The sequence below is a fragment of the Mastomys coucha genome, unplaced genomic scaffold, assembly GCF_008632895.1.
Source record: "Mastomys coucha isolate ucsf_1 unplaced genomic scaffold, UCSF_Mcou_1 pScaffold7, whole genome shotgun sequence".
NCBI classification, from domain to species: Eukaryota; Metazoa; Chordata; class Mammalia; order Rodentia; family Muridae; genus Mastomys; species Mastomys coucha.
In genome coordinates, this window is record NW_022196913.1 from 60,161,112 (window position 1) to 60,174,950 (window position 13,839).

At 48.5% G+C, this 13,839-nt stretch overlaps 2 protein-coding genes across 3 annotated transcripts in view; both read left to right on the forward strand.

Moving 5' to 3' along the window:
* Positions 1-2,900: 2,900 nt before the first annotated feature.
* Tmed9 (transmembrane p24 trafficking protein 9) lies at positions 2,901-7,224 on the forward strand. 2 transcript variants are annotated; one of them, XM_031359207.1, is made up of 5 exons: positions 2,901-3,121; positions 3,276-3,376; positions 4,509-4,634; positions 5,257-5,403; positions 6,556-7,224. In XM_031359207.1, the coding sequence occupies exons 1-5, from the start codon at positions 2,938-2,940 to the stop codon at positions 6,694-6,696; spliced, it is 699 nt and encodes a 232-aa protein (XP_031215067.1). In that variant the 5' UTR covers positions 2,901-2,937; the 3' UTR covers positions 6,697-7,224. The 2 variants fall into 2 exon arrangements, with proteins under 2 accessions (XP_031215067.1, XP_031215066.1); XM_031359206.1 differs by having other exon boundaries at positions 2,903-3,121; positions 6,372-7,224.
* Positions 7,225-9,366: 2,142 nt separating this feature from the next.
* B4galt7 (beta-1,4-galactosyltransferase 7) overlaps positions 9,367-13,839 on the forward strand; it is a 9,497-nt gene continuing 5,024 nt past the window's right edge. Inside the window, exons 1-2 of the mRNA XM_031359062.1 lie at positions 9,367-9,520; positions 13,137-13,499. Coding sequence (XP_031214922.1) covers positions 9,471-9,520; positions 13,137-13,499 — 413 coding nt within the window. The 5' untranslated portion in view covers positions 9,367-9,470. The remainder of the gene's footprint in view (positions 9,521-13,136; positions 13,500-13,839) is intronic.

A 13,839-nucleotide genomic window follows, 5' to 3' on the forward strand; every position in this document is an offset into this window, starting at 1 on the left:
CCAGGCAGGAGTGTGCGCAGACCAGGCAGGAGTGTGCGCAGACCAGGCAGGAGTGTGCGCAGACCAGGGAGCATCGAAGTTAGGCTCTGACCAAGAGCAAGGGCTACAGGCATCACTGTCGATGCCTGCCTCTGACATTCTCTTCTCTTAGGCCACTGTGCCCAAAGTGCCACAACTTTTACAGATTGTGCCACCAAGTGGAGGCCAAGGGTTCAAACAAATAAGCTTATGAGCCACATTTCTGATGCCAACTGTAGGGAACACTTAGATTGCATGACTTTGGAGCTATTTTATTATCATTTATTATTATTTTAGTAAAGCTGCTATGATGACAGTATGCTTATTTTATTTTGTTTGTTTGGTTGGTTAGTTTGGTTGAACACAGGGTTTCTCTGTGTAGCCCAGGCTATCCTGGAACTCACTCTGTAGACCAGGCTAGCTTCAAACTCAGAGACCTGCTTGTCTCTGCTGAGTGCTGGGATTAAAGGTGTGCACCTCCACTACTGGACTCTATTAGCTAATTAATAATGTTTGTAATATAATAACTAACATTAATTAATTTCTTTTGACACAGGGCCTCACTGTGAAGCCTTGGAGGGCCTGAAACTTACTGTGTAGACCAGGGTAGCCTTAAACTCACAGAGATTCACCTGTCTCTGTGTCCCTAGAACCGGGTTTAAAGGCACAGGCCACCACACCCAAATCTTACAGAATACAAACTCCATTGTCTATTCCCACAGCATCCCTGCCACTTTCTTACACCTCCGGGATCATCCGGGACCATCCACACCTGCTGCTTCTGAGTCTCTAGATGAAGGACCATCCACACCTGCTGCTTCTGAGTCTCTAGATGAAGGAACTTCTTCCTTTATTTCTGCAGGGTGTTTTCTGGTTTTTGGTTTTTTTCTTTTGTTTTGTTTTAATGAGTGCTCTATCTGCATGTATGCCTGCATGCCAGAAGAGGGCAGCAGATACCATTATAGATGGCATCTACTATGTGGTTTCTAGGAATTGAACTCAGGAGCACTGGAAGAGCAACCAGCGCTCTTACCTGTGCTGAACCATCTCTCCAGCCCTATTTCTTTTTTTGTTTAAACACTTATTTATTTTATTTTTATGAATACACTCTAGCTGTCTTCAGACACACCAGAAGAAGGCATCAGATCCCATTACAGATGGCAGTGAGTCACCATGTGGTTGCTGGGAATTGAACTCAGGACCTCTAGAAGAGCAGTCAGTGCTCTTTACCACTGAGCCCTTTCCCCACTCCAAAGCTAGGGCTTTCCATGTTCAGATCACAGACTTGCTCCCATCCCTCCCACTTTAATTCCTGTCTGGGTCAGTTACCACACAGACTCTGTAGCCATCCTCTTCCCTGCTGAGGCCTTTACCACCTTAGCAAGAAACCCGAACAACTTCTGCTTTACCGTGGGTGTTTGTTTGTTTGTTTTTGTTATCTAAGGTGGGGCTGAGAAAGCATCCTCGAAGTATAATGAGAAGCTATAGTAACACTACTGCCCCTAAAGAGGCAGCTGATACGGTGGGGCCACAGGACAGGAAGCATGGCGGATGAGCAGACTGGCCCTGCCCCTTTCTCCTATTGTGGCTGCTGGTTCTCAGGGATTATAGAGGACATTGTTTGAGCTCTACAGTCTGTACAAGTGCTTCATCCAGGAGGTCTCTAGTGGCACTGGCAACTGGGTGTCTAGCCCTCCCGTACCCCAGAGGCCTGAGGGGGAGCAGATCAAGCTTTTCTGCTGTATCTCCTCATCAGCATTTCTGTGGTGTCCTCTGGATCTCCTGCTCTTTGGAATCTCTTTGTACTATCTGCCTGTTCAGTAAATTTTCCATTCACTCTTGTCTGAGCCACGATATGGGACTCCTTCTTCTTGACTGTATGAGCTTTCCTTCTCTCCATCTATCTAAAGCCCAGAGAGGGATGTGTATCCTTCAATCCTACGAGCATGAAGAGATTAGCTTAAGCCCAGCACTAGGGAGGCAGAGGTAGACAGAGCTCTCTATAAGTTCAAGAAGGCCAGCCTGGTCTACATATCAAGGTCTGAGCCAGCCTGGCCTACATAGCTACATAGTTAGACTGTCTCAAAAAAAAGAAGAAGAAGAAGGAGGAGGAGGAGGAGAAGGAGAAAGAAAGAAAGAAAAAACTTATATCTACTTAGTAAATAAAGGTATTGGTAAGCAATAAACACAAGACATATATAAACAACACAATGATCGTTATAAATCTTATTAATGATTAAATTAAATGTAAGTAAACTCTACAATTAAAAGGTAGACTTGGCAGGATGGCTTTTTACAGGCATGATCTAATTACATGTTGCCCATAAGAGGCTCATTTTTTAATATAAATACAGTAATAAAAGACATAAATGCATTTAAAAAGATATGAGTGGGAAAGGAGAGACCATGCAAATAGTAACCAAGAGAGTAGGAAGGCCTAACATAGTGTTGCACTTTATATCCCAACACTTGAGAGTCAGAGACAGGAAGATCCCTACAAATTTCAGGCCGGGGGAGTTTGCGTCTAAGTTCCAGGGAAGCACAGCTATACAGCAAGACCGTGCATGTCTCAAACAAAAGTAAAGAGGGATGGGGAGAGAAAGGGGAAGAGGGAGAGTTATATTACTATTGGGCGAAACAGGTTCGAGTCTTGCCTCCGCTTATATTCGTTGCGCAAAGTAACAACCACTATCAGTCATCTCGCTATTTGGCTAAATCAAAGAAAGTCCTTCCATTTCGGAGACCCCGATCCGCGTCCCGTAGAAACCCGCCCCAATCAGGTACTGCCGCGCGGAGGCGTGGTGTATCTAGGGACTTGTAGTCCATGCGGCGGAACTCGCAGTCCCGGCACGCACTGCGGTGGCCTCCGCCGGGCTACGTGGCTCCGCAGTCTGCGCCTGCGCAGGCAGGTGGGGCAAGATGGCTGCAGTGCGAGGCGTGCGTGTTGTCGCAACCTCACCCGGACTTTTGCTGGGGAGAGGGAGGCGGGCCTTGCTACTACTGCTGTGGCTTGCAGCCCGCGGAGGCGCGCTCTACTTCCACATTGGAGAGACAGAGAAGAAGTGCTTCATTGAGGAGATTCCGGACGAGACCATGGTCATCGGTGCGGGGGCGAAGGGAAGCGTTTGGGAGAAGTCAGTGGTACTGGGGCGGGGGATGCGACCGGTTCCGGGTAGCTAGCCTGGCACTGTCCCTTCGGCCGCGAATTCCGCACCTCTTCGAGCTCTTCTCATCTTCCCTTTTCCGCCTGTCTCCAGGAAATTACCGGACGCAGCTGTATGACAAACAGCGGGAGGAGTACCAGCCAGCCACCCCTGGGCTCGGCATGTTCGTGGAGGTAAAAGACCCCGAGGACAAGGTGAGCTGGCCCACTCCGGGCCCTGCGTCAAGCAAGCTCCGGTACTTCTTTGTTAGTTTCCTTGTCTTTTGGATCGAGGAATACAGTTGGTGTTGTGGGAAGATTCCGATCTTCTCTACGAACTTGGGCCGCGGTTGCTGGACAGGTTCTGTTCTCAACTTCTCAGTGACCGCTGAGTGACTCCCCCAGTTCAGTTACTGGCCTTGAACCACTTCCCTAGCCTGTAAAATGGAAGCTCACTTGCTCTTGCGATAAGTGATGGATATCAAAAAGTCGCTAATGCTAAAGTTGTTATTTAGGCTTAATTTCATAAAACAGAGCACTTTTGAAAAAGAAGTACTTTTCAGTTTTGACAAATAATGTCATAAAAACAAAAGGCAAAATAGTTTTGTTGTCAACTAACCATCAGAATAGTTGTAGAAGTTACTTGCCATCACCTTTCATCGAGGTGCCTGAAGAGATGGCTGAGCATCAATTAAGAGCATTTGCAACCAGGCAAAGGCTCTTAAAGGTGGCCCATGCCATTAATCCCAGCACTCAAGAGGAAGAGGCAGTCGGATCTCTGTGAGTTTGAGGCCAGCCTGGTCTACAGAGTGAGTTTAAGGACACCCAATGGTACCCAGAGAAACAAACAAACAAAAAAAGCATTTGTAGTTCTTGTTCAAAACCAGAGTTCAGTTTCCGGCACACATGTAATGGCTCCCAAAAACTCATAGGCATGCATGTGAAGCACATATAATATACATGCAGGCAAACACTCATACCATAAAATAAAAAAATACTTTAAAAATTAACAAGCATTTAAAAAAAAAAAAAACAGCCACGTGGTGGTCCTGATAGAATGTGCAGTTAATTCTAGCCCCTGGAAGGTAGAGGGAGGCCAGCGTGGGCTACTAACCCTGAGATAGCTAACAGTCACTTGCCAGCCTGATGTCAGACCCATCAGCCCTGTCCCAGACAGTTCTCTGCCATCATTTCATAATTTCAGTTGAGTACCTTTGGGTCCTTTAGTGCTGTGACATGTCCAAAGCTCATCTTGCAGACTTTTGTGGTACTTGGAGCCTTTATCGAGATTTTTTTTCCTAGCCTCCCAGCAGCATCACTGACTGAAACTCCTCCCTGTTACCTATAGGTCATCCTGGCCCGGCAGTATGGCTCTGAGGGCAGGTTCACATTCACCTCCCACACCCCTGGTGAGCACCAGATCTGTCTTCATTCAAATTCCACCAAGTTCTCCCTCTTTGCCGGAGGCATGCTGGTAAGTAGGTCCATGGGCGACCAAAGGCTTTTAGGCAGTGTACTCTGCAAGCACACTGTAGCTGTCTTCAGACACACCAGAAGAGAACATCAGATCTCGTCACGGATGGTTGCGAGCCACCATGTGGTTGCTGGGATTTGAACCCAGGACCTTCAGAAGAACAGTCAGTGCTCTTAACTGCTGAGCCCCAATAGTGTGCTTTTATACAATGCATACATATCCTGATGTATACTTTATCATTTCTAGATTACTTATAATCCCTAATGCAATGTCAGTGATCTGTGTGGCATATGAATTGATCTAGAGAATGAACAAAAAGTATTCATACTCAGTACTAATAGATACATGTTTTTTGAATCTGTGTTTTTGCCTTTTGAAGTTTTTCTGACCTTCGGAAGCCACAGTTACAAAAAACCAAAACTGTATGAACATTGGTCAGAGTGTGAGGTCTGAGCTCATTAGTTTTGCTTGTATGCCTGGAGCCCCAAAGCCCATAGCATTGAGCGGGTCTCAGTATGTGAACTGAATTTTAAAAAAAGGAAAGTAGAGAGATCAGCTGCCAGTCGAGCATTTAAAGGCAGCAAGCCTGCCTCACTCTCTTCTCTCACTCTTCCCTCCCCAGAGAGTTCACCTTGACATCCAGGTGGGTGAACATGCCAACGACTATGCAGAAATTGCTGCCAAAGACAAGCTGAGCGAGCTGCAGCTGAGAGTTCGACAGCTGGTGGAGCAAGTGGAGCAGATCCAAAAGGAGCAGAACTACCAGCGGGTGAGCGCTTGGCCGGCCAGCGGCAGGCTGTGCAGCCAGGGGATTTACCCGTGCCACAGTGCGGGTCTGAAAGGTGGCTGCATATTACAGAGGCCATCTGTAATTGAGCCACAGCCTCGTAAGAGCCTGGCGTCACAGTAAATCACAATGACAAGCAGGAGAAGGACATGGTGATTAATACCAGCATCTTAGGAGCCCTTTTAAAGGTTGTGGGTACCCCCACAATCCAAAGCCTCGGAACTTTCCGTGACCAGGAATCATGTTGGTGGGCAGTGACCCATGTAAACAGTGTCTGTCAGGGCCTTCTTGTAGTAAAGGCGTCCTGAGATTTTTTACCATTACCCCTCCCCCATTACCCTCCCCACCCCCTTTTTTTTGTTTTTTTCAAGATAGGGTTTCTCTGTGTCCTGGAACTTGCTTTGTAGGCCAAGCTGACCTTGAATTCCCAGAGATTCACCTGCCTCTGCATCCCGAGTGCTAGGACTAAAGACGTGCACCACCACTGCGTGACCTAAAACTCCATACCACAAACAAAAAAACTGTGAACAAAACCAACCATGTCCAGCCCACCAGCTTGCATTCTGAATATATGACACAAGTGATCTTTAAGGAACAGATTGAAAGACCCTGACAGAAGTCCACACTTAAGTGCTCCAGGACCCCTCTGTGTTCACACTAAGCGCTCCAGGATACCACTGTCGCTTGGAGCTGTCACCACCACCTTCCCTCTCCTCTAGGTATCAGGAAGGGTCCAGTGAGGACTAGATCTGACAAATGGACAGACAGACTTAGGAGAAATGCATTAGTCTGCCAGCAGTCATCTGACTGCTGCCGATGAAGGTAGTCCCCTCAGGCATTTGGTCACACTTTGGGCAGAGTGGGTGGCCCTGGGGCATCTTTGCAAGCTGGGAACACAGCAGTGCCAGCAATCTTGGACGGCTAAGCCTTGCTATTTATTTCCCCAACAGTGGCGAGAGGAGCGCTTCAGACAAACCAGCGAGAGCACCAACCAGCGAGTGCTATGGTGGTCCATCCTGCAGACTCTCATCCTCGTGGCCATTGGTGTCTGGCAGATGCGGCACCTCAAGAGCTTTTTTGAAGCCAAGAAATTGGTGTAGCTGTCCCAAGCCTCACAGGCGATCTTTCTTCCAGGCTGTGGGAAAAGGACCTGGAACCGATTCCTCTCTGGGAGAAGGACTGGTTTTCAGCCGCAGATGTTCTGGAGGAGAGAGGAACTGCAAGCATGTCCCCATTCCTCAGGCTCAGGTGGAGGACAGCAGCCTGGCTGGCTAATGCTGAGCCGGTGGTGGGACAAGCCCTCCCACCTCCACCTCTGGACCTTTTGCAGTAATCACTCAGGGGCTGGCGATGCCCTTGGTGTCTCAGAATCTCAGTGTTACTGATCAGGGATGTGAGGCTGCTGTCTGGGGTAGGTTTCGGGAGGGAAGTGGGTGGGCCAGCAAGCTGATTTTCCTTCTGTCTTCCTTCGTTAATGTGGGATTTGAAGCCGGTCGGGTGTATCAGTGACTCCTTGCTTTTCTTGCCTTTGGCTTAGAACCAGCTTGCTTATCTAGGGTGTGTTTGTGTGTCTGTTTAAGGGTGTGGAGGGGTTGCAATGCACGGAAGGGGCCCAGAGGTTGATTTTCCTTAGTTTGTTACAGTTGTCCTTTCTGAGGCTTGAGCAACTGGTATCAAACTAAGTAGAGACTTAATTTTGGTGCTGGTTGGAGTCAGCCTACAGTCTTAGTTACTGAGTTTATTTTCAATGAATGTGGGTTTGTTACATTGGTTTCCCAATTAAAAAAAAAAAAAAGGAAGGAAGACTTGTCCTGTGCATGGTTATTCTTGGTGTGATGATAATGGACTTGAGAGTGGAACAAGGCCAGACTTTAATACCAGCACTCAGGAGGCAGAGAAGGTAGATCTCTGTGAGTTCAAGGCCAGCCTGATCTACAGAGCGAGTCCAGGACAGTCAGGGCTATTACACAGAGAAACCATGTCTGGAAAAAACAAAGAGGGAGAGATCTCCCACCGGGCACCGGGCCTCACATTCCAAGATGAGTCTCCCCCTGTGAGCATCATGCTCTCCATCCTTGCCATTTTTCTGGTAGCAGGCAGGTGCTGATGGGTTCTTCAGAAGCATCTGCCGCCTTGCAGGGTTGCTGCTGTTTTTCTCACTAGGGATTTATGAGGCTTCAAAAGGAATGCCCAGAAGCAGAGTGCTGTCATCAAGACTGCTCAGGGTCAACATGACAGATAACGACACTAGGGTTTAAAATGAGTTTGGGTTTAGAGGGACAGGTCACATGACTGTCTCATCACCTCTTGGCCCTGCCAAACTGGTCTCTACAGGAGGTCAGTTCTGCCTTTAAGATCTGCCACATTAGGCTGGAGAGATGGCTCAGCACTTAAGAGCACTGACTGGGGCTGGTGAGATGGCTCAGTGGGTAAGAGCACTGACTGCTCTTCTGAAGGTACTGAGTTCGGATCCCGGCAACCACATGGTGGCTCACAACCACCCGTAATGAGATCTGACGCCCTCTTCTGGTATGTTAGAAAACAGCTACAGTGAATTACTTCGGAGCGAGCAGGCCCAGAAGAGGTCCTGAGTTCAATTCCCAGCAGCCACACACATGATAGCTCATGGCCATCTGTACAGCTACAGTGTATTCATACCCATAAAATAAATAGATCTTTTAAAAAAAAGAAGAAGAATTAACGTCTCAACCAGTAGTGAAGATCTACATTGAAACAACGTACTTGAGATCATAGATTGTGGCTGGAAAAAAGATTATGCAAGCAAACCAAAGACCTGCCTGTGCCTCAGTTCTTTCATCTTTTTTTTTTTTTTAAGATTTATTTATTTATTTTATGTGTATGGGTACACTATAGCTGTACAGATGACCATGCGCCATCATGTGGCTTCTGGGAATTGAACTCAGGATGGCCTACTCGCTCCGGGTCTGCTTGCTCCAGCCCGCTTGCTCATGTCCTGCTCGCTCCGGCGTAATACACTGTAGCTGTCTTCAGACGCACCAGAAGAGGACGTCAGATCACATTACGGGTGGTTGTGAGCCACAATGTGGTTGCTGGGATCAGAACTCAGGACTTTCGGAAGAGCAGTCGGTGCTCTTACCTGCTAAGCCATCTCGCCAGCCCCGGTTCTTTCATCTTTAGAATGGAAATAGTACCTATTTGTAAAGCCTGAGTAAAAGTACAGTAGTAAAGAATTTAGAATAATAATGAGTAGCACAAAGTAGGACTTAGTAAATGTTACTTATGTCTACTTATTCGAATACTGAATTTTGCCTGAAAGGAGCAGACATCAAGTCTAGTAACGGCCTCTCTTTTCCCAGGTGGGTAAGAGGGTAAGAGAGTGGATAAATTCACACAGGCAAATACGGAGCTCAGTCTCCTGTTCCTTCAGTTCTCAAATTGGATGGCACAGTGGTGACTGTGCCAAGCACTGCACCAAATGGGTTTACGTCTCCTGCAATGACCATACAGAATAAGAACAATTTATATATACCCAAGTGATGAAACCGTCACAGAAAAGTCGACTCGCCTCAACGTTGTTGAATTATCAGAGCAGCGTTTGAAGAACAATCAGTCTTCCGAGATCAGCTCTGAATCCTGAACTGGATCTTGTGCTCCAAGTGTACATGCTTACTCCGCTGGGCTGATGCTACCAGCTTTCACTTGGGGGAAAAGGAGGAAGATGTACCTTATCCCAGACGTGCTGTTCTGGAGTACACATCTAGCCCCAGCTAGTCTCTCGCTTGTTTGCTGGCCTTTGACCTTAGTGAAGAGAGGTAGCTCCCTTTCTTGTGACATCCAGTGGGCCGTTGTAGGTAGTGAGAAACTAGCTAGGTCCCGCCACCTTCCTTCCCCCCTACCTTAGGCAGCAGAACCTTATAGGCTGTGGCTCTGAGGTGCAGCCGGACCGGCCGGAGGGACGGACCGGGAGGACCAGGGGGCGGGGCGGGGGCGGAGACGCCGCGTAGGCTGGGCAGGCCTGGCAGCGGGGCTGGGAGCCGGAGCCCCATGTCCTGCTGTGTCCCGCCACGATGTTGCCCTCCCGGAGGAAAGCGGCGCAGCTGCCCTGGGAGGATGGCAGGTGAGCGGCGGCAGCCGGCAGGAGCCGCGTCCCTCTGGGTGCCATTCTTTTTCCCGGCCTCTTGCAGAATCTAGCAGCCCGACGCCATCGCATCTGGGTTCCTGGGGGTCACCCTGAGTGTCTGTGGTCCTCTGAGGGGCATCATTGACATCGTCTGCATGGCTCTCTTCCTACTAGCTTCTATTCTGTGCGTCCCTGTGTCTGGGTCTCTGCCTTGCTTTCTCCATTAATCTTTTTGTTTGGACCGCGATCTAGCACAGTGGTTCTCAACCTGTGGGTCGCGGCCCCCTTGGCTTGCGTATCTGATATTTATATTATGATTCATAACATAACAAAATTGCAGGTATGGAATAACGACGCAATTTGTGGTTGGGGGCCACCACAACATGAGGAATTGTATAAAAGGGCTGCCCCAGTAGGAAGGCTGAGAACTACTGATCTAGCCCCTTTCTCTCACGTGTGTTTTGTGTATTTTTCTGTCCATGTTTTCATGCAGCAGCTGATTCCGTTCACGTCTTACAGCGTATCTCTCTGTGTTGTGGCGCCGGGGGTCTTTATTTTTTTTTTCTGTCTGGCCTGTCATATCCATGTGACTTGCAATCCTGTTCTTTGCCTTCATGCTCTCTCATACTTTGCGGCCAGCCAGGAAGATCACACCAGACAGAGAGCTTCCTGTGTTCTCTTCCTGGTTGGTTAGCCATTGCCTGTCTTTTACTAGACACACCCAGTAGTTCATTTCCTGTGCTGTTGTACTTGTGTGGGATCTGCTTTGAGTGTTAGGTGTGAGTCTGGCTCAGACCTGAGTAGGAGATATTTCTCACCGAGGCAGAATGGCGTAGGTGATTTTCCTAGATTTATGGGGGCATTACACTTTAGGCTTGAATTATGCTTCCCATCCCCATTTTCTTTCCCCTAACATATGTTAGTGTATACTCACTTAATGAATGACACATTTGTTAGATGTTGTAAGGCTCTGGAATTTAGTGGGCACACTTTGGGGGGGTTGTTTGTTTGTTTGTTTTTGTTTTTTTTATTCAGATTTGGTGTTAAAAGGTGACAGTAATATAATAGAAGCATGGTCAATGTTGGCCAGAAATAGACCACTTAATTTTTCTGACCTCGGTTTCCTATCTCTGAAATGAATATCATAATATCTGCTTGGAAAGGCTCATTCAAGAATGGTGAAGATTGTTTATAGAGGAGAATTGCCATCTTCTGATCATTTTCTATTATTGTGTTCTCAGAAAAATAGATTGATGCCCATTCTGTGCTTTGACACAGTGGCAAAGATCCATGCGACAAATATAAAATAGCATAGTAACTGGGTAGTAGCTCTAGAACGATCCTGCTTGGGTTTGAAGCACCCCTAACTAAGCTTAGGGAGTGATTGATAAAGGAGATCATCCTTTTTCTAAATCGTCCCTGAGAACCTGAGTGTGGGAGCAGCCAGGACTGTAGTTCTGGAGATGGCCACCAGTTGGCACCAGGAGTATCCGTTCTCAGTGTTCAGTGTCATCACTTACTGATTGGGACCTCAGTGGTTTGGGCCTTTAGAGCAAAGAATGAGAGTGTCCTTGGGCACACGTTCTTCATAGAAAGGGCAGGTTAAATGGAATAAACAGCACGAGAAAGCTCATGGACTGTCCAATCCATGCCTTGCTCCTGGATAATGGTCATTGTTTATTCCCCCAAAGGAGGTCTATTACCCATTGTTCATCATATAAGTCTCAATCCCACTCCCAGAAGGAGCCCAGAGTGCAAGACAGAATCCTTAAAGGCTCCAGGCTTGTCAGGCCATTTGCAGGTCTGGGCTCTACTGCTCCACAGTGGAAACCATCACTACAGGACAATGGGGGGTAAGTGAGAAGCCCTGTGAGGGGAGTCCTACCGGGCAACCTCTCGGCTGCATGTGGGACCTGGGCCTGGCTTCAGGGCTGCTGGCTTCCAGATTTGCAGCTGTGTCTTTAGAGAGAGGTAGGCGTGGATGTGGCTCCAGTGTGTGCCTTAAAGCATGCTTGGGCTGCTTTGACCCTTCCCCAACACAATTGAGGAGCCCTTTTCTGCCTGCCTGGGTCTGAGGCCACAGATAAATAAAAATATGACACATTCTGCAAGTAGGATCATGCAGCCCATCTCATGTGAGGGAAGTGCCAGGAACCTTGGGAACACAAAGCAGAGAGCTTGGCGTGGGCAGTGATGGGCATGACGTGGGTCTTTGTCCTTGAAAGATTGGTTGACAACTGCTAAGCAGATAAAATAAGGGGATGTCATGTAGGAGAGAAGGGGTGGGGGGTGGAGTCAGGATGGGCTGGAGCAGAAGGAATGTGGCAAGTGGAAAGGTCGTGTGTTATCCTGGATGAGAATGAACGGTTGTGAGAAACTGGAGATTTGACAAAATCACAGAGTGCTTTGACAGAGGATTCTGCCTGTTAGACTGTGGGTTTGGGTTTTAACCTTGCAAGCAGAGGCAGAACAGCTGTAGGATTGAAAGAGAAGAACAACGCAAGGACCAGTAGACAAGATCATCACAGGCAGTCTTAGGAGGTGGCGTCTACCAGACCTGAGAGCCAGTTCTTGACCCTTAGAGGTTATAAACTAGGTTCCTTTACTGGTTGCTTGGGCAGGGGCAGGAGGAGTTGAAGAGGAAACCTCCTTAGGTTCTCAAAACCTTTCTTAGTATCCCCAGAAACTTCCGAAGAGGGGCAAAGGTGACTTCCACTGTTTCTTTTCTTGCTTCTTTGTTTTTGAGATAGTCTCACTATCTAAACCAATTTGGCCTTGAACTCAAATTCCCCCTTGGTCACCTTGTAAGGTTTTTCAGCTGGGCTTTTTTTTTTTTTTTTTTTTTTTTTTTTTTTTTTTTTTTTTTGGTAATTGTTAAACTAAAGGACAGTTCCCCAGACACCCAGTGACTAAGGTATTCAGTGTTTGTCCAGGTTCTTACATTAGAATATGGTGCTGAACCCGCCCTGTCCTCTCCACCTTCCTTCATCTCACCCTATGGACTATCTTGTGATCTGCCACTATCCCTTTGGACCTTACATTGGGTGTTTTCGAGCTTCCTAGACTAACTATTGGCCGTTTAGCCTGGGGCTTATGTCAGCATGCACCCATTCTTGGGAAGCTTCCTCAGGACCTCAGCAGCACAACAGAGTAACATTTCTGCTGGGGTGGATTTTCTGGAGAATGCGTTTGGAATTTGGAAATTGGTGGTTGTATCTTTCTAAACTGGGAGCCCTCCCACTGGCTCAGGAGCTCCAGATACTGTCCTAGGAAGAAGCAGATTTGAAACAATGAGCCTGCCCCTTCCTCTGAGTGCTCTGACCCAGACTCCATAAGAACATAAGAAGTCACTGAATGACTGGGGCAGCCCTGACTGCTCTGAATGGTCTGAGAGGGTCCCAGCAGGTAGCACAGGCTGGGCCTACAGAGGCAAATGGACCCATCCCATCTGGAAGTAGCATGAGCACAAACATTAAACACTGCTTCTGCACTAATTCCCTGGTGTTCAGTGGAGGCCGGTCATTTGGGCCTACATGTGAGGAGGCCAGAGAAGGGTCCTGAAAGGGTCTCAGCTAGCCTCGTCCTCCTGACCTCCTTCCTGCTCTTACCTCAGGGCCAGGTTGCTTCCTGGAGGCCTCCGCCGGCAGTGCTCCATCTTCCACCTCTTCATTGCCTTTCTCCTGTTGGTCTTCTTCTCCCTGCTCTGGCTGCAGCTCAGCTGTTCTGGAGATATGGCCCAGGTGACCAGGGCACAAGGGCAGGAGACCTCGGGTCCACCCCGGGCTTGCCCCCCAGAGCCACCCCCTGAGCACTGGGAAGAAGATGCGTCATGGGGGCCTCACCGCTTGGCAGTGCTGGTGCCCTTTCGGGAGCGCTTTGAGGAGCTGCTGGTCTTTGTGCCCCACATGCACCGCTTCCTAAGCAGGAAGAAGATCCAGCACCACATCTACGTGCTCAACCAGGTGGATCACTTCAGGTGAGGAGCAGCTCCCAAGCCCGCACCACTCCTCCCAGCTGTCCTCTCGCTCAGGGCGCCTGTGAGGAGCTACTTCGAGTAAGGGCCATATGGCGGAAGGAGATAGCCACTCTCAGGATATAGTGGGAGGCTGTGGGTGGGCCGTGGTCTAACATGTACTTTACAGAGACTTAAGACTGCATGTGCAATGCTGCTTAAGGACACTGAGAAACAACGATGCAGGGTCCCTGCAGGAGCGCTGCCTCAGTCCTGCTATCTCCACTCACTTCCCAGCAGTCACTGCCCCAGGCTCTCTGGGACTCTCTCCCTCTCTCAGGGACAGTGCTCCGACCACAGGGCA

What these genes read in the sequence shown, in the direction of transcription:
- Tmed9 (XM_031359206.1), top strand. Translation starts at nt 2,938, where the DNA reads ATGGCTGCAGTGCGAGGCGTGCGTGTTGTCGCAACCTCACCCGGACTT. An exon ending in GGACGAGACCATGGTCATCG is followed by an intron (nt 3,122 to 3,275) that starts GTGCGGGGGCGA and finishes GCCTGTCTCCAG; the next exon opens with GAAATTACCGGACGCAGCTG. An exon ending in TAAAAGACCCCGAGGACAAG is followed by an intron (nt 3,377 to 4,508) that starts GTGAGCTGGCCC and finishes TGTTACCTATAG; the next exon opens with GTCATCCTGGCCCGGCAGTA.